General features: G+C 44.9%; 1 protein-coding gene across 7 annotated transcripts in view; it reads left to right on the top strand.

Moving 5' to 3' along the window:
- Window positions 1–25625, top strand: part of DPF3 (double PHD fingers 3) — a 260012-nt gene that overhangs the window by 185679 nt on the left and 48708 nt on the right. For 3 of the 7 annotated variants that reach the window (XM_049113655.1, XM_049113654.1, XM_049113656.1), the window contains 2 exons: window positions 8525–8653; window positions 20944–22747. In XM_049113655.1, coding sequence (XP_048969612.1) covers window positions 8525–8653; window positions 20944–21239 — 425 coding nt within the window. In that variant the 3' untranslated portion in view covers window positions 21240–22747. Of the gene's footprint in view, window positions 1–8524; window positions 8654–11621; window positions 13038–20943; window positions 22748–25625 lie in introns of those variants that run through there. The other 4 variants (XR_007412711.1, XR_007412710.1, XM_025442362.3 and 1 more) reach the window with 2 other exon arrangements.

Here is a 25625-nt window from a genome sequence, read left to right as displayed (position 1 = left end):
CTCATCCAGGTTTGCCCAGGACATTGCCAGTTGTAGACTGAAAGTCCTGTGCCCTGGGAACCCCTCAGCGCCAGGCAAACCTAGACGGTTGGCTACCCAGTGGGGGAGCTTGTAAGAAATGTGGAATCTTCAGCTCTAAGCCAGACCTACGAATCCTACTCTGAATTTTAGTGAGATGCCTAAATGGTTTCTTTGTGCAGCACTTGAATTTGAGAAGCCCTGAACTCCAGGGCCTGCTCTCTATTCTGACTTGACTTCCCTCAGGTATGTGGTTTCTGTGCCCACGGTGGGTCAGAAGCAGGTAGGCCTGGGCTACACTGCCTAGGTTTAGAGCCCATGTAGCTGCTTACTAACATACGACGTTAGACAAACTATCTAGCTGCCTTGTGTCACGAGTATCACCTACGTAAAATCAGAACATCTGCGCATCTATCTCATAGGGTTATGTGAAGATGAAGTAAGTCCATTCATTAACGGAAAATGTGTGTGATGCACATGTGGCATGAGAGCAGTGATTCTCAAGCTTGAGCGCGTTAGAATCACCTGTTTCTCAAAACAGAGACTGCTGGATCCTACCGCAGGATTTTGGATTCAGTACGTCTGGTGTGAGGGGCCTAGAATTTGCATTTTTAACAAGTTCCCAGGTGAACCACTGCCTTAGAGAAATCCACCTTTTGGAGACCGATGTTAATTTTTTTTCTTTTTTTCTTTTGGATTCACCAAATTGGATAACTGGCTAGGAACCAGGTTGCACTGTTAAATCCAGGGGATAGACTTGGTTTTCACTCTTTTCTAAGGCTCGGTCCTACCATGGCAAACGTGTCTGTGGCTCCCAGCACCTGCTTCCTGGCTTGCTTTCTGGGTATGTCCCCTGTCTGGGCTCTCATCCCTGGGCTGGGCTGACTCTTCCGCTCTGTGATCTCTTGACGGTCCTCATCCTTAGGTCAGATACTAGAGGCACATCCTTTGCCTTTTCTTGAGTACTGCTTTTCAGTCTGGGAGACCTGGAAAATGCTGGTCCACGTGGGCTGCTGGGTTGACATAGCTGAGTCCGCTGGAGGTGGTGGCGAGGAGGGGTGGAGAGAGGCAAGGCTGAGCAAGAGACAAAGGGGACTTGCTGAATTCTAATATCCCAATAATAATATCCTGACAACTTAAACGGACGAGGCTTATCCTGCTCTAAAGCACAGAGATGTCCTGCGATTCTCAAAGGGGAATGACACCACTTCATTCAGAGCCCTGTTGACATAGTTACTCTCAGATTAAACGTTTTTCCCTTCAACTGACTCATTTGGTGGCAATAACAAGTTGCCATGCCAGGCCATGAACTGACCCACATGACCTTCCACTGGAAAATTGAAATATCTTCTTGTGCTTTCCCTAATCAGCACTGCCAAGAGTAATCAGCTTTGCTTGGTCTTTCCCTCGCTTTTCCGAAGCATCAGTGAGAGACTCGAAGTTGCCAGCCTAAGGCTGGAGCACAAAGGACATTACGGAGGAGTCATGTGACCACCCAGCCCCAGAATCGGGGATGTGGTATCGGAACGCCTGGCAAATCGCTGCTCTTACCAAATACATCCTGACATCAATGCAAGCGGACATGGTTTCTGTTTTTACGGCACATTGTTTAGGAGCAAATATTCTTAGGGTGTGTGTCCAACGGTGTGAATTTTGTACTCCATAAAGATGGAGGAAAAGAAGGTAGATGCAAGGATGGGTGGAGTGGCTGACACCACATTTAAAACAGCTGCTCAAACACAGAGTAAGGCAGCCTGTCTTCTCTCCAGCTGTTGCGAGGCCCCTGGGGAGAGGCCCTCAAATATGGGGTTCAGGGGGCTCTGGGGCCAGCTGAGCCTGGGAGTTCTTAACTCCTCCCATCCTGGTTTTCCAAGAAATGCCTCAGGGAGGGGATCCCAGAGAGCGGCTGACCCATGGGCTTTCTCCAACCACAGGGAGAAAGGGACTCCGATGGGTCCCCACTTACTTCTGTTGCTCCCTCTTTCTGTCCCCGTGATGAACAGGACTGGTGCTGGCCGTGCCTTAGAATGGTGTCTCGGTACCCGGGGGACATTGACATCCATTCAACTCCTAGTCTTTGACTTCCCTTTGCCTGAGTTTTTTCTTTCTTCCAAAAGCCCTTGGGAGGATGGTCCGTCCTCTTGTTAAGTATTTACTGCCAGCGCTGGGTCGGTCACCGGGCTGGGTGCTGGGGATCCCACCAGTAAGGACGCTGCTCCGGCCCTCAGGGGGCTCGGGGCCAACAGGGACAGAGACACGGCCACGCACACAGCACAGGGGGCTGAGTTCCTCTGGGTTTGGAAGACCTCACTTTTCTGATCCTTCCTTCACCCTATTATAATCATTGAATCATAGGCCAGAAGGGACCTTATGATGTCACCTAGCCTATTCTCCAGCCTCTAGCTAGGCATGCGCTCCACCCCGGGGGCCCGGGGAAATCCTCAGAGCAGCACGCTCCTCCTCCGGTGCCTTTGTTGGACCCGCTTCGCTCCCAGCTTTCCTGCAGCATGCTCTGCCCTTTCAGCTCTTTTCTTTCTCACGTTGTCCCGAACAACACGGACTGTGGCCAATTTCGGTCCATCCATAAACTTGAAGACTTATTAAATCAGCCCTTGGCCTTCCTTTCTCCCGGCAGACGGTTCTCAGTGCCTGGAATCACTCTGCATTAGCAGCCCTGCCTCCTTCCTCCTTATCGCACATTCACTTTGTCCCCAGTGCTGGGTGACACGATGGCCCATGAGGGAGAGCGAGTTCTCTGCCTGTTGAGGACTCTGGCAGCCTCATGGGCAAGTGTGTGTGTGTGTGTGTGTGTGTGTGTGTTGGGGAGGGGGTCGCTGGTGTCTACTTCCCTGCTGGGCTCCCCAGTCCCCTTGCCTTTCCACATTCAGGGAGGTAAGCATCATTTGTCTTCCTTCTGGAGCGCTGGGGTGGGGCTTGAGTTGCTGTTAGTGGCCAAAAAGAACAGGCCTGAATGGAATCCCAACATTTTTATTCCTTGGATCCGTAGGATTTATTTTTTCATCAGTTCTAGGGAAGCAGTGAAAAAAGGTGTCAGGCCTTGGGAATAATTTATATGAGTAAACACGTAAGGAGTAGGGTGAGCAAGAGCATGAGAATTAAGGCCATTTATCCAGGCTTTGAGGCTCTGTTTGCCCTCTGGTCCGGCCTTCCCCACAGTCTTTATCTTGCTACCTTAACCCTCTCCTTGCTCTGCTCCGCCTGGGCCTGATCTCGGTGCAGCTGCCCCAGTGCCCACCACTGCCCGCCCCTCCCGAGGCCCTCATGGAAGGCTGGGTCCAGGCTAGCAGGATGTGGTGGTGGCCTCCAGCTGAGGCCTGCTCGCTGATTCCCCTGATTCCGCAGGGAAGGCACGTTGGCTTCCACCCTCCCTCCTCTCGCCCAGCCGGTCTCCCGCGTGTCCTGCGTGGCCAGCCTGGGGCTGCCTTTCTGCATTCCCTCTTTCCTCTCCCCTTTTCTTCCCTCCGTCCTTCGAAGATGCGCTCTGCACAGCCAAGTGGCACCGGCTAGGATGCTTTACACTTGAGAGATGAAGTAATAACAGGTGGCAAGACCAGAGGCTGCCGGAGCCCAGGATTCTGGTTGCCATGGAAACAGGTCAGCCCTGTGGACGGATGGGAACTGTCAGCCAGTGGAGGGTGGTGGGGGAGCAGTGAGAGGGGTGAGGAGAGGCTCAGCTCCTCCTGGAGGGCTTTTCTCACCGTGCCCCCCACCCCACATCCCAGTTCCCCAAGGGCCACACACCCCAACTCACGGGCCCTGGAGGAAAGAGCTGCTGGGCTGCGCGGCTGGGCGGCAGGCACAGAGCAGGGCCGCGTGCCTGCGCACACCAGGCCCTGGCAGGCGGTCTGAGCGTCTGCTCAGGATGTGAAGTCATGCTTTTGTGGATGTGCCGTGGGGGAGGCTAAACTTCTGGCATGCTTCCTATTTCCCTAGGACACTTGGGACACAGCTTTGGTCTTGGCAGAACCGGATGAGGGGCTGTTGCTGGTGGCCAGACTGTCCCCGCCACTCCTTCCTTTCATGAGTGGCAGACATATCGCAGCAGAGATCAGCCCTGTGTGGGTGGTAGTTTTACTGAAGATTTGGGGCCTTGTTTGCCATAGACACGTGGCCTGATTGAAGTGTACGCTAATACCTTTCCAGAATGACCGCTCATTCTGAGTGTGGTGGTGGGACTATTTGGGGCTTGGCTTTTCCTTTCTCCTGGTTGGATTTGAATGCTCCCTCCCATCTTCTCTTTATTTATTTAGATCTGTGTGTGTTTCTTCATGAACTTTGTTCTCGATTTCCATTCTGTCCCCCCACTTTGTGCGTTTTAGAGCTATCTCCCCCAGGTAAATTCCTAAACTCTTAAGGCTCACTTTATTTTCTCGGCAGCTTCCTTGTATCTCTTATATGATCTTAGTCCATGAACATTAATCAACAGAAAACCAAATCCATCATTACGGACGCTGCCATCGAGATACCACTCAGATCTTTGCCCTCTTATTGTCTTATTCTATAAAGTGGGACTCAATTTCCCATAAGCAGAAGCAGAATCTCTATTTAAATCCCTCTTGCAAGGTCTGTGTGAGCTTCCTATTTATAGTAAAATCCTTTTTATAATGATCTCATACACGGTACCAGGAAATTGCTCATGGCTGGGTCAGGCCATAGGCCAGTATAGCTGTGGTGTAAGCTTTACTTAAAAAAATTCCTTCCAGAGCCTCTGAATTCTCTGGAGAAGTGTTTTCACAGAGTATGTGGCAATAAACAGGATCACCCAGTATAGATTACTGTGGTAGGGACATTAAATTTAAGTTCAAAGGGAATTTCTGCTTTTATCAGGCCAATCTCAATCATTTTTATCCCTTTGGGCTTCCTAAATGACGTATTGGGTGAATCAAGTTGACTCTAAGGGGATTTATGAAATATTTTGTATGCAAGGTATGGCCAGGAAGTGTTTGTCTCTGGATTTTCCAGGAGGCAGAGAGTCTCTGGGGACATAGACAACCCAGGGGTGAAGCCAGCCCCATAATCTCTTTGGGTTTTAGTTACCTCGTCTTCAAATAATCCCCACTTTACAACGTTTTTTTGTGAGAATCAATGAAACAACATATGTAAAGCATCCAGCGGAAGATCTGTCACAGTTTTATAGTGTAATAAATGTCTGCTGCTTTTTCTTTTCAAGAAACCGTTGAACAAGAGGAAGGCTGAGTGGGTAGGAGCAACCTGGCATCCCCTCCCAGAGACAATGAGTCCTACGCTGCATTATATGAATCTTACGCTTTCTTATATGTTTGTGTACAAATGATGTTTCTCCTACCGTGCAAGGGGTATGCTATTATTCTTCCAGCAACCCAGGACCCTCAGCCACCCACTCATGTTTACTCTGGGAGCTAGACCTGACACCAGGCCAGATGACTGACCAATCCATTTAGACACGGACTGGCATGTCTCCCTCTGAGGACTTGGGAATTAAACCATGTAGTGGATGATATTCAGAGCGACAGATAACTCTACCACAGGGAAAGCAAACACAGTGCTCTGTCCCCACTAGGAGGATGTCCCAGGGGTGTCACTGGGCTGTCTACTCACATCTCTGCCATCCTTTTCTAAGCCATTCATCCTACACATTGTGGTGAACCATTTCCTGTGTGCTGGGCATGTAGGTATTCCAGTGATGAGTTAGACATGGTGCCTGACCTGAAGGAGTAGATCATTTAGTACAAGGAGTTGAGGCAGGTGTACACATGTATAAACAAGAGAAGGGTCATAAAATTGAGTCAACAGAGTGCCCTCCCCAAGTTCTGACTGGCCCTTTTAGCTGGGGAATTGGGAGAACTCTATGGGGAAACTCTCACCATGAAACCAATCGTGATTACCAAAAAGTATAAGAGAACCAGATGCAGGAGCTTCTGATTAGTCTCTCCCACACTATTTTACCAAGATGAAAAGAAGCTCTGAACTCACTATTATGAGAAGAGAGTAGGATTTTGCCAAAAATAAAACACAAGTGTTCACTGTCACTTTCTATACTGGGTCATTGCTAGACTAATATGGTACCAGTCCTGACATGTCACAACTCCACACAGTGGGGCCTGCAACTGGTGTGTTATTTAGTACCTTCTTTACCTCCTTGGCCAGATACTTTGTGTGGCCAGCAGCCAACACAAATGTATGTGGGGATCCTGCTCTGATTCAGTCTTCTCAGAAACTTCTTTTCATTAGATGAATTACATTCTGTTCCTTTGGTCTTTTTACACAGGACCAATTTCCTATCACTATCTGCTTTGCCCTACTAGACCATTTCTGAATTTTTAATTTCTTGCAGTATTAGAGTCCCTGATTCACTGAGGGCATTCTACCAATGATCTGTTGGTGTAAAGAATTACCCAAGAGTTCCTATACTCTATTCTACTTCATCCTTGTAAGTCACAAGGCATACACTGTGTTCGTGAAAACCAGATCCTTTGGTTGCTTAAAGATTTTGTGAAAGGAGAGAAAATCTGACATAATAGGGAGTCCCTAAAAGAACAGGAGAGACAGGTGGCGGGACTGGGGCTCCTGAGACCTTTAGTGGGATGATATACGTGGACTTCTTTGATTGCTTTTCATGCAGGGAAGCTACCTGTGTTGTGACTGTCATCTCCCTATTTTCTTTCTAGTTCCTGTCAATCGTGAAAGTTCGTTCTAGCTTACACTCAGCCCCCAAAATTTCACGTACCCCTCTTCTTCCTGTTCACCATTTGACTGATTTCTAGAATAGTCTCTGAACGAAAAAAATCCTGAGTTTATTTGCTTTAGAGACATGCTTGGATTTTCTTACGAGAGTTCTAGAAATGTTGAAGGTGGCAAATAAGAGAGAAGGAAGAAAGGAACTTTCTTCTGGTTTGGGGGAATGAGAATTTTAGAGTACAGTTTTTGTAGGCGTACTGATTTCAGAGATTATTTGCAAAACCATTCTTTATGACCTGTGATGTCTTTGAGACCCAGTGAGTGAGGAAGACAAACCCCACACTCAAGAGGCCACAGGGTGTGGCCAGATCCTCCATTTGCCCCCAACAGCCAACACCTTTTTTGCAGGGAATTGTCTGCCTCCCAGAAGATGAAAATCAATGACTTAGAAACTGATTAACCAATCCAAATAGCAACTGATAAATGGATTAACTCTCTTTAATGTAATTCTGCAAGCTTTTGTCTTCTGCCTTCCCCAGGTAAGTTTTTCTATTCCTGGAGGCAAAGCAGAGGCATGGAGGAAGCAAAGGCCAGAGGGAATCATATTAAAGTGGGTGAATCCGTTTATCACTTACTGTCTGGATGGTATTTCTGCTCACATATCTGCTTCCTTATACAGATTTGTACCCTACGGGACCCTGATTAATGTTAGCCAGTAAATAATGAAAGATAGCAGCAGACATTGGGTATAGCGAGGAGGAAGATACCCCTGTGGTTTAGGCTGATCCCATAAACAGGCAGACTTTTCTTCTTAGTTGCAAACAGGGAGTGTTCATGTGACAAAGAAATCTCCACAATAGGGATCGAAAAACAAGAGAATGGAAGCGTTTCTCCCCATGCACAGAAACCTGTCCAAGCCTTTTCAGCCAGCCCCTAGGAAGTGAGAATGATTTCAGTGCTTGAGAATATGTGCCGTTCTCACAAGCTTCATTTTTAAGATCATGTCCTGAGATTTTTCTTTGCCTTTGGATAAGGACCTTCAGCAGGGGTGGCTTACGAAGGTCTTAAGCCTCAAGGCACACTCACTAACTCACCATTCAACCTTTCTTTGGCATGAGGCTGAGCTAAGCGTCCAGGTCTGATTCTAGGTCCTTGAGGTCTGCTGATTAACTAGTCCTGAGTTCTCTCCATCCCAGCAAGTCTGGACTCTAGGGAGGTGAGGTTGAACGAGAGTGGACACTTGTGTACCTGCCAAGATATTCATCAGAGTCCCCAGAAGCATCTTCAGAAGAAGCTTCCTGGAAATGCCTACAATCAGTACTTCTTTGTTTTCATTTTCAGGGCCAGAGGAATATCTCCCTAACAAGAGCATCTTTCCCAAGGGCAAGGCCTGGGCATGGTCCATTCTCTCTCCCTCTCACCCCACCACCGTTTATGGTTGCCGCCTGGTGTTTGAGACCTAAGTCCTGAGGTGTGGTTGTGCCGGGATGAGAGAAGAGTACTTGACTAGTAGGCCTTTTGGATGCTTTGTGCATCCAGGGAATGGAATCAGAGGAGCAGGGGAGTTTCTGTAAAAATCCAGAGATGGCTTTTGCAAATATTGCAGAAATTACACTAACCTCTGGATGGCTTGCAAGGTATTAGGACTATTGAGCTGAGGAAGATCAAAAAGAAAACAGCCCAATTTAACAACTTGGTTGTAATAAAACCTTGTATCCCGGACTTGATATTCTTCCCAGAGCAGATTCCGCTAAACTGTGGGAGAAAAGGGGCCAGTAGAAACTCGTGTCAGCCTGAAATCAGATTTTTGTTTTCAATGTTTCTATAGCCCAGAAAGGACCGGATGGGACTGTTATTCCCAACAACTACTGTGACTTCTGCCTGGGGGGCTCTAACATGAACAAGAAGAGTGGGCGGCCTGAAGAGCTGGTGTCCTGTGCAGACTGTGGACGCTCTGGTGAGTGTGGCCCCTTCTTGCATCTGTGCCCATAGACCAGGAGCTGTTCCACTTGCATCCCTCGGCCATCTTGTGTGGGGGTTGAAGGGTGGAGTGGAGAAGAGATGGCGGTGATTTTGAGTGGAGAGGAGTTTTCAGGTCATTTTGATGTTTTTCTTCTTTGAGTCTTAAGAACTGGAAGTTATGCCCTGGGATGTAGGAAGAGGGGAAAGTTATGCCCTGGGATGTTGGCTTATTTCTTTGAGGCCTCTCCATGAGGTGGATATTTCTTTGTGTATGTTGTCATGGACAACAGCGAGGTAGTGTTGAAGAAATACCTGGAGACATGGGCCACATGCTTCCTTGTATCGGATGATGTGCACATAACAAAAAGATGTATTTGTTCTGTGGATGAGCCCAGGGCACACTGGAAGAGAATGGAAACATGAATATAGAAAAAGCAGCCACATCTTAAACTGTGGGAGTCTGAGACCCCAGGGTTCATGGGCAGCTGCGTAAAGACCACCTTCATTGACTGCTCATCCCATTTTCTCATATAAAATGGACAAAAGAGACCGGGAAAGGTCAAGGAGCAAAAGGGCAAGTGTTCTCAGGGCTGGTGTGGAGTTGACTTGGCATGTTTTGAAATTTTCGTGTTTGACATCTCCAAGGACTAAAATGATGAAAACAGATTTTGGTCTTGTTCTCTCATTCTTGAACTGAGTTCAGGCCTTCAAGTTTTGTTCAAGATGTTTTGTTTTGCAATCCTAACCAAACCATTATCTTTGGCTGGTTGTGGTTGGTTGGTGCGACCTATCTTTCACATAGTTTTATGTGCTAGTGAAGCCAAAGCACAAGGCAGGGAGGAGAAAAGATCTCAGCTTCATCTTTAGTCTGACCCAGCCCTGACGAGCAGGTGAGATGCAGTTCAGCTGGGTGGTTGGTGTAGTAGTGAGAAGCCATCACTCCTTCCCACATTTCTCCCTTGGGGTCTTTTCTGCTCCGAGGCCCAGGAGAAGGACTGAGGTGACCGCACCTGGGTTTACTGTAACAGCTCAGTTCTTCCTTTACTTTGCTTGCAAACCTGAACTTTAGTCCTTTTATATTTGGTTTCGGGGTCGGTTAGCGTTCCGGATTGACTTGAGTAGCAAATCAGTAATTGCAAGAGGACTGTGGTCTCCAGTGCACATACCCTCCGCAGTGACCTCTTAAGGACCTGACTGGATGGCCCGACCATGTTGGTTTGTTTTCCAAACATGATACCTCACGTTGAACTCTTTCCTCTGCCGGTGCCAGCTTAGAGGAGAGGGCTCGTGTGGCAGTGCACTCCGGGTTTTGAATACTTAAAAGAACATGAATAGTTTTAAAAATAATTAAAGAAAACGAAACAAGTGACATCCAATTCAGTGTTTTTTTAAAAGCAAATTATCAGAAAAAATCTCTATCGCCAGAAGCCCAGTCACCTGTTGGAGTGATATTCGAAGCTGAGTGCGATGGGCTGCTCCGGGCTGGGGGTGCATTAGAGAGGGCAGCTTCAGAATTGTCCCTGCAGACTGCTCTAATCTTCCCCTTTCCTTCCCTACAATCGGTGGGGTACTTGAATCTGATCCACGGGGAACCAGAAGTGGGCAGCTGGTATTGTCTATCCAAAGCCTCTCTCCTCACAGCCTCTATTCAGCTTTTTATCCCCCCAGGATCTGTCGGCTCCGTGACTCAGGGGCCATTTGATACCAGCCTAGGTGTTCTCGTTGCATTTGCCAATTTTGGTGGATGATGTAGTCAAGGTCTGACTCTGAGGCTCCTGAAATAGTCACTACCTTGGGACTAAACAGGTGGCGTTAGCCCATGAGACATGCTTGTTAAGGCAGGTGGGCGAATACTTCTCTAGGGCCTCCTTGGAGTCCTTCCAAGGAAGAGTGTGAAGCTCAGAAAAACTGTCTTTTCCTTCCCATCTACCTCTGTTTCTGGGGGAGAAAATGAGATTCCTGAAATTGACACCATAAGTGAAACACTGTGACCTCATTGGGGATGGAGGGAAGGGCGGTCCTGGGGCCCATTTACAGTGCGAAGAAGTTTAAACCTGAGTTTTCTAGATTTCAGGATACTGGATTTTATTAGGCTTTTGAAACCCTGATGTCCTGCCTTTCTAGCGCTCTGAGTTAGATTTGACAACTCTGGACTTTCTGGAGTAACCAAGACCTGGGCTGGAGTGTGTGTGTGTGTGTGTGTGTGTGTGTATGTGTGTGTGCGCGTGCATGTGTGTGCACACAGGTGTGCATGTGCCCGCACATGTATGTGGGTGCAGATCACCAAAATTTCCTCCAGTCGTTAAGGAAAACGAGAGACTCGCTTACTGCCTACCACTTATCAGACTTTCCCACTTCTTCTCGCTTTCAGCGCAAATGAACTACATGGTGTAAGGGCAGAATCGAAAGGGTGCCCTAAGAATGGGATTAGAAACGGGTAAAAATAAAAATAAAGCGGACAGAGGCTTAACCACCTCGAATGGGTTATCTGACAGTAATACCTTTGTAAAGCTGACTGTCAAAGTGAAGGACAAACTGTTCAAAGGAACACCAACCGAAACCACCAAAGAAATACCGACCAGGCTTAAAAACCAGCCAGGAAGCTCACTGTCCGGGGCGGGGTTGAGCGGGCGTGCATGCGTATGTATGCAGGCGAAGAGGAGAAAGAAAGACCAAGGTTGCATCTGTCGCTGTCAGAGCTGTGGACATGTGTATTATGGTAGAGATGATGCCTTTCCGGGTGTGTATGGGCGGGGGGGAGGAATCCTTTTCCCTGGAAACATTGGATTTGTCCTGTTACCCTTGAATCCCTGTCGCCAGGTGATGCACCCAGCTAATCCCTTTTGGTGTGAAATGGTTTTTGATCTTGCTATTAAGAGTAACGTTGTAAGAATGTAATAAGAATATTAATAATGCTGTCTGTTGCTTAACCCATGTGCTGATATATTCATCATACATGTCAGCTCATTTGGGAGGAGAAGGCAGGAAGGAGGAGGCAGCGGCCGCAGCGCGCACCACGGAGGACTTATTCGGTTCCACGTCAGAAAGTGACACGTCAACTTTCCACGGCTTTGATGAGGACGATTTGGAAGAGCCTCGCTCCTGCCGAGGACGCCGCAGTGGCCGGGGGTCGCCCACAGCAGATAAAAAGGGCAGTTGCTAAACCCACGGAACAGACTCTCTGGGCGATTAGCCGTCACCCTCTGACTTTGGTCGTTATTCTGGGTCTGATTTTTTTTTTTTTTTTAAATGAAAGTCAACTTTAGGTTTTCCCTTCATCCTTGCTTTTTCCTCTCTCCTTCCACACACATCCTTCTCCCCCCTTCCCCCCAGTTTTGAGTGTGTACAACAGAAGCACAAACTACTGAAACAAAGCAAAAGGAAAGAGCAGGATTACAGTCCTTCAGAGAGATGGCATCGTGACGTACTGTTTATTTTCCTATTTTCCGTAGAAATGGGAAGTTAGGTGGCTTGTCTCTCTTTGGCGGGGGTGGGGGGGATCTTTTTGACACGAGCAGAGTCGATTTCCTCAGTTTTCCTATTTATTGGCAAAACGAAGAGAGGAGGAACATTGGGTTTGGAAACAAAGAGCGAATAACATTAAAGATGATTATTTATGTATTCTAGCTATTATTAGAAATGGACTTTTTTTTTGGAGAGAGAGCGAGCGAGAAGGGAAATGAAAGCAATTGAAGTGCTATCCTGCTTGGGAGAGAGCCGCTGGGGGAGGGATTGACTCAAGGACACCTAGTCGGGAGGATTGCCTCAGCTGGGAGATGGCACTTTCTGTACCCCACGGAGTGCGTGGCTCCCTACGGCAGACCCCTCCCCATTTCTGCTCCCTGACCTTTCCATCTTCCTCCCTGCTTGCAAGAAAATGTCAGCAGCTCCTGGGAAGTCTGGGCCTCCGCGTGTGGCCTCCCTCCAGCGCCTGGGCCCTGACTGCCAGCCCCTCCTGGGCTCCTCCCCTCCGCCAGCAAAGCCACTGTTGTGTTGTTGCTGGGGTTTTCCTCACTTTCCTCCTGGCGAAGAGCAATTTGCAAATGCAGGAATGGAATATAAACAGAAAGTCATGGACTCAGCAGTGACAAAGCAACCTGAGGCCGCACTCATGGAAGGAAGAACGATACCTCACAGTATATGCCCCTCTCCCCTGGCCCCTATTTACAAACATAAATTCCCGTTGGATGATCAAGTCTCCCGTGTTTCTTCTTCTATTTTTTTTATAGTGCCCTCCAGGCACTTTGTTTTATGTTTCCAATAGCACCTCCTGAAATAAACCAAAGCAAAACTTGCTCAAGGTCCCTGGGGCGATGGAGAAGACCATCCACCTTGTTGGCAGTCCCAAGAATGAACAGCTGTGCCGTCCTAGTCAAAAGGTATGTCTTGGCTGGCCTGTCTTCCAGTGAGGGCAAAACCATCATAGTTGTTTTTTGTTTGTGTTTTCTTTCTTTCTTTACGTTTCCTCCCCGCTGGCTTGTCTTTGGTTTTCCTGGGTTCACACCACCTTATTAGTGTGGGCGTGGCTACTGGAGTGTGTTCCACCCGGCCCTCTGCTTTCTGTGTGTGCATGCCTATCCATGTGGGCCTGGGCCTAGTGTGGCAACCGAGGCTTGCTTGGACCACAGGAGGGGCCCTGTGCGGAGAATGATGGGCTTCTGGCTTCTGGCTTCAACCATAAGAGAACATGGCTGGGGAAGTGCTTGGCTAACTCTTGCCTCCTTTGGCTGCACCTGGTGGGTGGAACCCAGGGGTCTGAGGTCGGAGCTGGCTGTCATACTTGGGCGGAATGAGAGAGCGCGGCCACAAGGGGTCTGCATGTCTAGGGTGGGATTCCTTGCTCCTTGTACCAATTTACCAGCCAAGGGGGTGAGTCCAAATGAAAGAGGATGTCTCATTAGGAAAACACTCAACGGCACTGATCTGAAGATTCTAAACTTCCACCAAGTGTGGTCAGGGTCTCCGGCCTCCATGAGAGCATAGGTCCAGAGATGTGGGCACTGCCATTTGGCTTGGGTTGGGAGAGCCAAGTAGCCACCCAGGCAACAGACTGCTTGTAAGTGTCTGGGAAGATCTACTTTGACAATCCAGGCTTTGCAAATCTTCATGAATTAGACCTCTCATTAAAATAACAAACCAATTGAACAAAAGCAAAGACTAAGCAAAGAGACCCACAAATGGACTCTTTGTGCTTCCCTGGTAGCCTGAGACAGAAAGAACTTCTACTTTTCTCCTGCTTGAAATGTGTAAGTGCTGGCCTGGGCATTTGCTCTCGGTTGTGAGAGAATGAAGGGAACAACCTCACCCACTTTGGGGATGTTCTGTATGTGACCCTGCTCCTGGCAAATACGGAGTAAACCTCCTGCGGTGTAATATTCCTGCATGACGTGTGTGAAAAGGCCCATAGAGTTAGTTCCAGTCGATTTCTGCTAAGCGGATACAACCTGCCCTTACTGTCACTCTCCTCCTTGTCATCTGTTCTGTTACTTGGACTTAGATGTTGGATTCATAGCATTGTGACTTGCCCTCATTGATGAACTGTGGGCTTCTATGTTAACAAAAATATGTCCAACCAATCTATACAATTATTCAAAATCTGTGTAGTTGTTTGTAGTCCTAACATTCTCAATGACATCTTGCCTTTGAACTTGAAAATAAATTTTTAAAAACCGACTTAATTTAAATTATAAGAAGCCACCTAATTTCTGAAGGAGAACCAAAATGAAGAACTGTCTAAACAGGGAAACCTCCTATGGAAAGAATTATCTGAGGATGGTTATTGCTTCTCTATTTTAATTTTATGAGCAGAGCTTGATCTTCTGTTCTTCCTTTTGGGGGTAGTAGATGTCCTCATCTTTCTCAGTTGGTGTAGCGAACCAAGCATAGTAATGTATCCTAGCATGGCCTGAGCACCTTGTCTCACCTTGCTTATCATATCTTCTAACAGACTCAGTCAGAATTTACATCCTTAAAAAACAAAAAGGAGCTGGAGGGGACTTTGAAGATAATCAAGTTCAAATTTTCCACTTTTCAGTTGAGAAAGATCAATCCAGAGAGGTTGAGTGAGGTTTGAGAGAGTGGAATGAATGTGACTTTGAAGACAAATGTCTTTTTTTTTTTTTTTTTTTTTTTGACAAATGTCTTAAGGTGAAGGAAGGAAACTGAGAGGAGGAAGCTGGCTGTCATGGGTTTCCAAGTGCCTGCACAGTTGATGTTATACCTTTATCCCCATTTCTCTACAAAACAATGGCCAATGTTTATGTAGCAGGCATTGTTCTAAGTGCTTTCCCTAGGACAGTTCATTTAATTCATCCTCATGATTATCCGAGGAGGTAGGTGCTTGTATCATGCCCCATTTTACAGATAAGGAATCTGAGGCTTAGGAATAAGGCTAAAAAAGATATACGGAAGGCCTCCCAGTTAATAAGAAGCCCGGTTTTGGTCCTGGCAACCTGAATCCAGGACCTGTATTCCTTTACTATTGTTCTGTGCTGCCAATTGCAGGGTCCTGTATATGGAATATAGAAATATACATATATACATATTAAGTTTTTTTTAATTTATAATTTTTTAAAGTTTGGATGTCATTAGTTTATTATAAAAGAGAGACATGGAAATACTTTATATGATGAAAGCTTTCAGAACCTCACTGGAAGGGGTTAGTTTTCTGTGATGCTATTTCAATAGGATTTTTCTCAGTCTATGTACTTCCCAACAATGTCACCCACCATCTCTAAATTAAAAAGTAACCCTTGTCATCTAGAACTACTTTGGTGCCTCTGTATTCTGGGAGAAGAACTTTATTTCCAACTTTCACACTAACTGGTTGAATCTCTCCACCCTTTCCTTTAGAGGCCAATCCAACAGCTACTACAGTTGCTTGCAGTACTTTTCCTTGATATTTTTCTGGAATCATAATGCCTCCTTTGGTTATGGTTTCGGCTGCACTTCTTTCAGCTCCTTTTCTAACTACTACTTGGTCAAAGAGGGGAAGATAGAGATAGGTAGGTAGATAGATAGATATCCCTCTCTTTTTCTCAGGTCCAATCAAAGAAGGGGGTGTTGTAATGAATACAATTTTAAAAGATAACCTTATTAAAAGCAATTTTAAAACTGAAGAGTAAACAATTGGATCCTCAAAAAGACAATTCTGATTAAAATTCTGTGCAGATTATTGCAGAGAGCTCATCTTCTAAACCATCATTTCTAGACATTCCCTCCTGACTGACACCTATTAGGAACCATGTCCTTTCTTTTTTCTTTTCTTTTCTTTTCTTTTCTTTTCTTTTCTTTTCTTTTCTTTTCTTTTCTTTTCTTTTCTTTTCTTTTCTTTTCTTTTCTTTCTTTTCTTTTCTTTTCTTTTCTTTTCTTTTCTTTCTTTCTTTCTTTCTTTCTTTCTTTCTTTCTTTCTTTCTTTCTTTCTTTCTTTCTTTCTTTCTTTCTTTCTTTCTTTCTTTCTTTCTTTCTTACCTCAGGAGTTGCAAGAGCTATGTGAGCACTCAACACATCTATCATTTTGTTGTTGCTTTTGTTAAATACATATCACTACTCAAATTCAATATAAAAGAAATTAGAGTCATCAAGATGAAAGCAATCTGACTAGTTTCTTTTGTCCTCAGCTCAGGAAAGCACCACCCATAATGACTCAGAAGTGTCACCAAATTTTCCGAGTCTTAGCCCAAAGATGGGAGAACCAAAGATATAGAACTTTCTAAATTTGTTACAACCTTCAAATTCTCTGGGGAGAACCATTGATGTAAAACTGATGACTGTTGTCTATCTGATGTTTTTTCCCTCCTAGAACAATCTAATCCTTTTTTTCTGTTATTGAGACAGTGTAGGGATCAGGTCCTTTATTCTGTAATAGTTGGAGTGAGAAATATGCATTTAATTTTTTAAAGGTACTTTAAAGTCAGTAATGCAATTTGCTACTGGTATTTGAGAGAGAAGGATTTAATAAAAATATGATGTTCACATCAATTGTACCCCTTTAAACCTTCCTGCTTACTTTGCATCTCTCTATGCACCTAATGGGCTACAGCCTGATATTGCCTTTATATAGCACTTGAGGGAACACAGGATCATTACTCGGGGAGAGAACTAAAAGCTGTTTGGAGGTACTCACTTCACGGTGGAATAAAATTAATTAATATTATCCCAATATGCCTCCTGTTACATCTGATGAATATGATCTTAAACTTGTACTTAAAGTTTGAACAGGCTCATGTATTAGGAATTTTTCTGCAGATTTTGGTTAGCCTTTGGAAGTGAAGTTAATTGTGTTGTGAATTTTTGGAGTGAGGCATTTTTGATCTAGCGAGTAGAAACCTGGAGTAGAAATAAAATGTTCTAGATTCTGGACTTCGTCCCTGTGTAAATTTGTTGCCATGAATATCTGCTTCAGTTTCTCTATCCCTAGTGTTTGGATGTTTCTTACCCTATCATAATATATAACCAACATTATCTCATGATGATTCTTAAAAAAAAAGTTTAGGGTAGGATAGGTATCATTTGTTCCATTTTACTGATGAAGAAACAGATTGATCACGTTAGGTGACTGTCTAAAATTCCAGGCTCAGTAAGTGGTGTTTGGGTCTTCTAAGAATCTTTCCTCAGTCTATTTTGACTTCTCCATAGATCATATTTTGAGATTTCTTGAGTAAGATGAGTAAAGCATTTGAGGTCTTTTATTCAAGACCTCACTGGGTTGAGACATATTTGATTCTGTAAAAATGAAACCAAACAAAACCCAACCCAACCTATGATCACATTAGAATCCTGCCAAGAAGTAGCAATGTTGAAGTCCTTGTGAACTTTCCCAAGGAATTAAGGTTGAGCTTCTTACATGGGCAAGTTTTGGTGGTCATATCGGGGTGGGGGTAAGGGTGGGAGTAGTGAGGTGGCAAGGAGTGAACACTTCACATGCCCAAGAGCTTCTAACGCTGGAGAATTGAATTATATGATAGTCTTGTGCTCAATAAAAGTGATTTCTGACCATTTTCTCAAAATAACAGTACAGGAAAAACCATTCTGCTTGATTGATTTACAAAATAGCTGGGAATGATGGAAGAACGCTGTCAGAACTGAATTATTAGCTAAAAAGCATTGGCAGTTAGGTTTTCAAAGTATCTCAATACTGGCCCTCAAGCAATGACTATGGCTTAAAAATTGTTAATTTTAAAATAATTTCGGATATACAAAACACTCACACAAATAATATAAAGAATTACTATTTACTCTTTACTTAGATTCTTCAAATAATCTCAGTAAAATGATCACAATCAAGACATTAATATTGATGCAACACTTCTCAATCTACAGACCTTATTCAGATTGTACCAGTAGTCTCACTAATAATGTCCTTTTTCTGGTCCAGGATTCATCTAGGATCACATGTAGTATTTAGTTGTCATGTCCTCTTAAAGCCCTTTAATCTAGAGTAGTTAGTTCCATAGTCTTTCTTTGTCTTTCATACCTTGATGCTAGTTAATTCCTAGGAAGCCCTTCTCCTTGGGTTTGTGTTCTGTTACCTAAGGGCTACTGTCAGGTTATGAATTTGCATAAGAGTACCATAGAAATAATGTTGCATCCTTATCAGGGCTTATGTCAGGGGGTACATGACTGATTTTCCCATAGTTGGTGACTCAGATGTGTTTGTCCTTTCAGTTCAGGTTCAGGCTAGTATGTTTATATGCTTTGGATGATAATATTTCCATTCATATATGCCTTTGTTTATTTGGCAACTAGAGGCTGAATAACCATAGCATGTATATGTCTGCTCAGCCCTGTAAAAGACAGGATAAAATTAAACACGGGACCAATGGATTTGGTATTCACTGGATTTTTGGCAATCTAGTTGGGCAGACTGGATATTAACAAGTAGTTAAAAATGTGTGAGAGCATCATGGGGTGATATGTGATTACTTTTGCTGGAGATCACAGTAGTCAGGGAGATTTTCTTGGAGGAAGCCATCCAGATCAACTAAGAGCTCTAGATCGGCTATTGCTATTTAACCTTAGGCAAGAATGTCTGTTTTCAGAGAGGATGGAGGTGGAGCTGAACAAAAGGCAAAGCTGGAGATCACAACCTGAATCATGTAAAATGGCAAAAATCACAGTGTGAAAAACATATTTAAGTATCGTTCTGTCGTGTTTTGTTCATGCCATGAGTTTAGTGCTTGTTATAACTGTTTGTAGTTCTTTCTCATCAAACAGATGATGTGTTCCTTGAGGGCAAAGATGATGTCATTCATGTCCTTTGGACAGTGCCTGACACCATTGTGCCGTAATTATTTATTGAAATAAACTGAGAACTGAGCAATGTTTCTGAGCTAATTAGTGGAAGGATTTAGTGCCTCATCCCATACGTGGTGGATGCTCAATAAATACTGTGGACGGAGAGGTTGGAGAGGACATATCTGGGCATAGCATCCATTGGTCAAGTCAGAGGGAGCCCAGTTCTCCAGGAACCCATATAGTAGTGATGGGAGGTCAGGAGGGAGAAGGAGAATGTGAAGACAGGGGTAAGGGGAAGGTTGGAGATGTGTGGAAGCATGGAAAGGTAGCCTTTTTGAAGTTAACTGACATCAGAAGACTAAGAGATAAGGGGACCTTTTCAATGGCCTGCAGTTGGCCCAGCCAGAGGAAATGAAGGAGAAAGTGGATGTTAGGAGCACAAGAGCAGGAACCAACCAGCTATTTTCTAGGTGGCTTAACTGGGGCAAAAGAAAAGTGTGTGTGTGTGCATGTCTGTTGGGGGTCAAGGATGAGAATTTGAGGAAATTGAAAGGGCATCAGGGTATGGCTATGAGACAGACTCACTCCAAGTGTGTGCAGGTGATATCTCACTGGGGGGGTTGGGGGCATTGGGAGATGCACAGAAAAATTCCTGGCAGGGAGTGGAAATTTGGGTACCTGATAAGGGAACACTCAGCAGGTACCTGTGGGAGGTCTGAACACCAACTAGCTTTACCAGTGGGGTGAAGAGTCTAGAGGCAGATGGGACAGTGAAGAGGTGAGCACTAGGGAAGAGGACTGGAGTGTGGGAAAGGGCATCAGGAAAGCAGATCTGAGAGGTCAGACAGTGAGAGCGCATGGGATGAGATGGAGGGAAGGAAATAGGAGCAGACAGAGGGAGAGGGCTTGGTGGTGGGTAGAAATGAGACTCCTCTCAGCCTCCCTTTGAAAACATAAGTAGACAGAGCCTCAGCATCTATACCAGTCCTGTACCCCTGATCAGTGAGCGAGTAATGGCTTGGATGTTAGAAGGAAAATGGAGCACGGAGGATTCAACTTGGAGTAGACTGAGCCACTCATTTGGTTTTGAACTTTGGTCCCTGCTGCCTTGCCATTTTCAAGTTGGGCCCTGCTTTTGTTTCCTCCCTCCCTTATTACCCAGCCCAACATGACCTGGGCCCTGTTTAGGGGTGCCCATCTCTGCCCTCAGGAACTGCTTCCGGGGTGAAATGTGATAGGGCTTGGTTTTATGGCTTCCTCCTTTGTGCGGAATACTCCATTCCAAAGACTAAAATAACTTAGCAGATTTCATTTCCGCTAGAAGTAAAACCTATTCCTGGTTGGTACTCATCCTGGCTAAAAGACCCACCAGGATTGAACTGCCACTAGGTTCCAAGACTAACAGTTGGGATCCCTGGGCTAGTTGAGGACTGGAATGGATCTTTGGGCTTCGTTCTCTCCCTGAGTAATTCGGACAGCCTGGAATCACTTGGGGTTGAGGGTGAGGGTGTGTGCATGAAGCCTTAGGCCAAATGGGGCATCAGTTGGGGGTGACCTGCTGTGGTCCTACACCCTAGAACTACACATTTCCACTTAGGCAATAGGCGGACAGATTGCATCGTAATGGTCCTTCTGGGGTATTTAAATAGTGAAAAGATGCAGCTTCCAAGGAGAGGGGAAAAAACCATAGATTTTGCCAGCACCTAGTTTTGCCTACTCCACCATCTAGGGACTGGAAATCCAGTCCTCGCTGCGTCCTCGCTGTTTCTTGTGTTATCCAGTTGCCCAGGCACAGCTGACCTGCCCGATTGCTGGCTGATCTCGTGCTGCTGGCGATCAAGGCACAGGAGACGCTAGCCTGGTTCTCCTTGCAGAGCCGTGATCTCATTAGCATGGCTGTAGGTAGTAGGTTCTCTTCCTTCCTTCTTTTGTTTTTCTTTTCAACTCATTTCATTTCCACCACCCCCTTAATTTTTAATCTTTCCTTTTTTAGGTAGTTGTCCTGTACTGTTGTTTTTGTTTTATCTTTCGTTGCCTTTCCCTCTGCAGTCAACTCTGTGACCTGGGGACTCCGGCATCCTACAAGCAAGCCATTTCCGAAGAAGGTGACAAGAAGCCACGTTGATTTGCGCCTCCTCCTCCTCCTCCTCCTCCTCTTCCTCTTCCCTTGCCTGGCCCCTTCCTGCGTGTGTGTTTCAGCCAACACAGGAGCCTGGATTGTGGAAAAGCCTCCAGCGCGACTCAGCTCAGCTCAGAGAAGTCTCGGGAATGGCCTAAGTTTGTGCAATAAGAAGATTTTTTTTCTTTTTAAAATTCTTCATTACATTTTCTTTAAGTGTCTGTGAGAAAGTACCCAGGTCAGACTGGAATTGCTCTACAATAGAAATAACTGAACACAAACAAACTGACGGAAAAAAAAAAAAAGAGTTAACTATTTTATTTATTTCAATATTTAAAAGAAAAAAGTGCTGACGTGGCACGGTATTTTTGTTTAAAGTACCTTCTACTTCAAAAGTTAAAAGCAATTTTGTGAAGACACGAAATCAAAAGAGTACTTAATGTAAAATAAAGACTGCATATTAACTCTAAGGAAAAATACCCCACATTTTTAATAAGAAAATAAAGATCAACTCTGCTCTCTCAGGCTTTTAAAAAAGCCATTCATGTATGTGCTTTAGGTATTTTTATTTCCGCGAGTTGGATGTGGTAAGTGAGGAGTCGATTGGTTTTTTTTCCCCCTTCTTCAAAATTCTATTGAAAGTGTTGGTGATGTTATATGGTTATGTGTTTAGACGTGACCGAAATAAATTAGCCACAAAGGCTATCAGCAGTCTCTCCACCCCTGCCCCCCATACGCCCCCCACCCCCGTAGGCAATCCCCATTTATCTGGATGTCAAGAAGCAGCTCGCCTCCTGCTCGTCATGTCTGATGAGGCCTAGTTCAGAAAGGAATTCCATCTAGTGATTAACTGTATCTCTGCGAGTTCAACATTTTCGAACACAGACAGCTTTGTTTACAATAATTCAGTGAAGAAAGAGAAAAAAAAAAGGACAAGAAAATAAGCATCAGCTGAGATGATATTAATTTGGTCACCTAACAACTTCCAGAGGAGACTTGCAAAGGGAGCCTTCTGCTGAGCTGGCTTTGTGGTGGGGGCTAAGGTTCTAGTGTGTCCCCAAGGGTGAGGAAGGCCAAGCTGAACGACAGAAGCCTCAAATGCAGTGGCTCGTGGGGGTAAAGGAGAAAGGCGCGTGTTCTAACATGTCCTTTTATGGCCGTGTGGGTGGAAGTGAACGTGGTGGCCTGAGAAATGTAATTCAACACTGTCTGTGGCCTGGCGAAGGAGCTGGGCTGAGCCGCGAGGCCCCTTGGTTCTATTCCAGGTCTTCTCTGTGTCCATGCTCGTGACTTTCCCTCACTTGCCAGCAGAGTCATAATCACGAATGCACAGTCGAACGCCGAGTGTTCTCGTCAGCGAGTCTTCGAGTGTCAGAGTCACTGAAATGGGTCTGAGTTTGAGAATCTCTCTTTTGCCTTCGAAAGGGGGAGATTGGATGGGCACAGACGTCCTGCTAGCCCCTTCAGCTTTCTCATGCAAGGCCAGTCCCCCGGGTGGGGGCGGGGGGAGCTTACCAAAAGTGTCTTTGTATGATTTTGTAGCCCTTTCCTGTGACATTTTCTGATAGAAAAAGTCCCTTTTCAAAACACTAGTAATTATAACAATAACCTACTCTCCAACCAACTCCCGCAAGTTATAATGTGTAGCATTGTGATAAAGCTTTGCATAATGTAGGGTTTGTATCAACTTTGTGTAAGTTTCTGTTAAATAAAAGTCTGTTTCCAATGCTCCTATAGCATCTCTGTAAATTTTGCTTTACCAACCTCATCCTATGTGAGTTCGACCTTCATACCGTCTTGAAAGGATGCTTCCCACTTGCATGCCCAAGGTGTGTTGAACCTCACCGTTTTTCTTAGAAGCACAGTGCAAAACTGTGGTGCCACTGGCTTGACTGACAGGTTAGTGGCTTGGGAGCTGAACAGTGCCCAGAGTTGGTGCCAGTACCTGCTCTCTGAGTCCAGAGTTACCGTTATCCACCCATCATCACCACAGCCATTGTCACCCTCTCCGGGGAGAGCCTGTTTATGTGTCCAGACTTGATACACCTGTTGAGCGTTGCCATTGTATCTGTGCCAAGAAGAGTTTGGCATAAGAACGCAAGATTTACTGTGCGCTGGGAAAAATCCGGGAGGTTAATGTTTCCATTACTTGAGCAGTGCTCTTGCTATAGGTCCCCAAGCTGCCAGTTGGCACAGCTATAAACCAGACCCTGCGATAGGTTTCTTCTTGTGTGTGGAGGTGAATACTCTTCTCCTATGGGTGCTTTCGGTCAGGTGGAACCAGACCAGCCTTTCAGGCCACGTCTTGCCCTCTAAGCATTGTCACATTGTGACATTTATTATGGGCTTATAAGTTTCTTTAGTGGTAAAAAGCCACCCTCCCCCAGCCTTAACATCCCCCCCCCCAGCCAAAAACCTGTAGGCTTTTGTTTTCTTTTTATTTCCATAAATTATGTTACATATAATTTCCATTTTAATGTTCAGTGGCATTAAGTACATTCACACTGTTGTACAGCCATTACCTCCATCCACCTCCAGAACTTTCTCATCCTTACCAATTGAAACTCTGTGCCTATTAAATAGAACTCATTCTCTGCTCTCCTTAGCCCCTGGCAACGGCTATTCTACTTTCTGTTTCTATGTATTTAGGCTACTCTAGGTGCCTCATATAAGTGGAATCAGACAATATTTGTCCTTTTGTGACTACCATAGTTCTCTTCGCATAATGTCTTCAAGGTTTATCTATGTTGTAGCAGGTACCAGAACTTCCTTCCTTAAGGCTGAGTGATACTCCATTGCATGCATATACCACATGTTTATTTCTCCATTCATCTGTTGACAGACACTTGGTGTAAATAGTAAGTTTTTGCACATTTATTACATATCACTCACTTCCTCTGGTGACTTAAATTTGAGACACTAGGCCAAATTCAGAGGCCACCAAGGGAATTAAATATCTTCTTAGGAGGGAAGTAATTGCACCTGAAGTCTTTCTTCTAATTTATGCCCTAGAAAAGGGTACCTTGATTCTGATGGACAAATATCCTCTATGTAAAGTATGTCTTACCTCATGACTAAGGCTTTCTTTGTGGATACTGTCTTTGGGCTGCTTATAAGGATAGGATGTCTAGCATGCAGCTGTAGTATCAGTGTAAATAACTAAGGATTAGAAGGGACCCACCAGAATCTATTGTCTTTAATGGTGGCCCATGAAGGTAGGGAGGCTTTTTCAAATGATAGTGAGTTGTTGGCAAAGCATGCATATGCTCTATATCTGTAGATGGTCACTAATCAAGAGGGTGGGGAAAAGTATGCACGTGAGCCAAAGAATGAGAAAGAGAAACATCACTCTCCTCATCCATTTGGAAATATATTAGTTCACACCAAAGGTTAGCCCTGGGGTCGAAATTCCAATGCCTACAGAGCAGGTATCTTCAGTGAGTGAAGCAGGCCAGGCATGAGAAAATTAACAGTGCCAGGGAGAGGGGGCAGCCCTTGATAGTCAACTTTAGGACATGGGGAGACACTGGGCAGTGGTAGGGAGTGTATAGAGCCAGATAGCACCTGTGCTTTGAATGGGACAGCCACTACCAGCTCAAAGGACGCCCCCTGCAGGCACGTGGCTTAGGGTTCTCAAGTCCCAAGTTTTTTTAAGAGGGACCAAAAATTTAAAAATTTTGGTGAGATCTCCCCAAAATGTTGGTAGTAAATTGGAAACAAAAAATCAGTTTTGTGTGGACTAAACCAAATGTGAATGTGTATAAGACACCCTTTGATGACTTTGGGACAGTCCTCCCCAAGGGCTCTAGTCTAGGTAAGGTTAAAGTTGAGGATGGAATGCCTTGACCAAACTCCTTCACTTCACCTACCGAATTGTCTAATGGTAACCTGACTTAGAATTGTTATGTACTGGGAATGAGCCCCTGGGGTGGTCTCTGAATGGAGCAAGGTCATTATTGAGCACATTAGGGACTCAGGATGTAGCTCTAGTAGAAGACATTCCTCTATCCAATCCCCTTTCCTCTGCATGTATAGCCCCTGAGTGGGGCTATACAGTTTAAATATACAATTTTTTATTCTTTTTCTTTATTTCACTTTATTATTATTGCTGACCAGTCATCTGTTGTACCACATTCCTTTTACTCTTCTTTTCCTTTCTAAGATTTCCAAATTACTCCATGTGACCAGAACTCAATTTAAGTTTTATTGTATCTCCAAAAGAGCAAATTTAGAACTTTCTTTGATTAAGAGAAATATATATATATATTATATTTAATATATATATATATTATATTTTATATATATATTATATATATATTTAAAAGTATATTAAAAATATATTTTTTAGAGAGATAGAGGGTGGGGAGGGGCAGAAGGAAAGGGAGAGAGAGAATCTTAAGCAGGTTCCATGCCCAGCACATAGCCTGATGTGGGACTTGATCTTATGACCCTGAGATCAAAATCAAGATGGACACTTAACCAACTGAGCCACCCAGGTGCTGCTGAATAAATATATATTTTACAAAGTATTCTCTGAAATGAGATGCATAGAAGATGTAAAATACTGAAAAAGAAATATTTCTGGAGAGACATACAGACATACAGATTTATA

This window comes from Canis lupus, chromosome 8 (assembly GCF_003254725.2).
Source record: "Canis lupus dingo isolate Sandy chromosome 8, ASM325472v2, whole genome shotgun sequence".
Taxonomy (NCBI): Eukaryota; Metazoa; Chordata; class Mammalia; order Carnivora; family Canidae; genus Canis; species Canis lupus.
The sequence above is the reverse complement of the archived record's forward strand: the minus strand, read 5'-3'. Positions and strand labels throughout refer to the sequence as shown.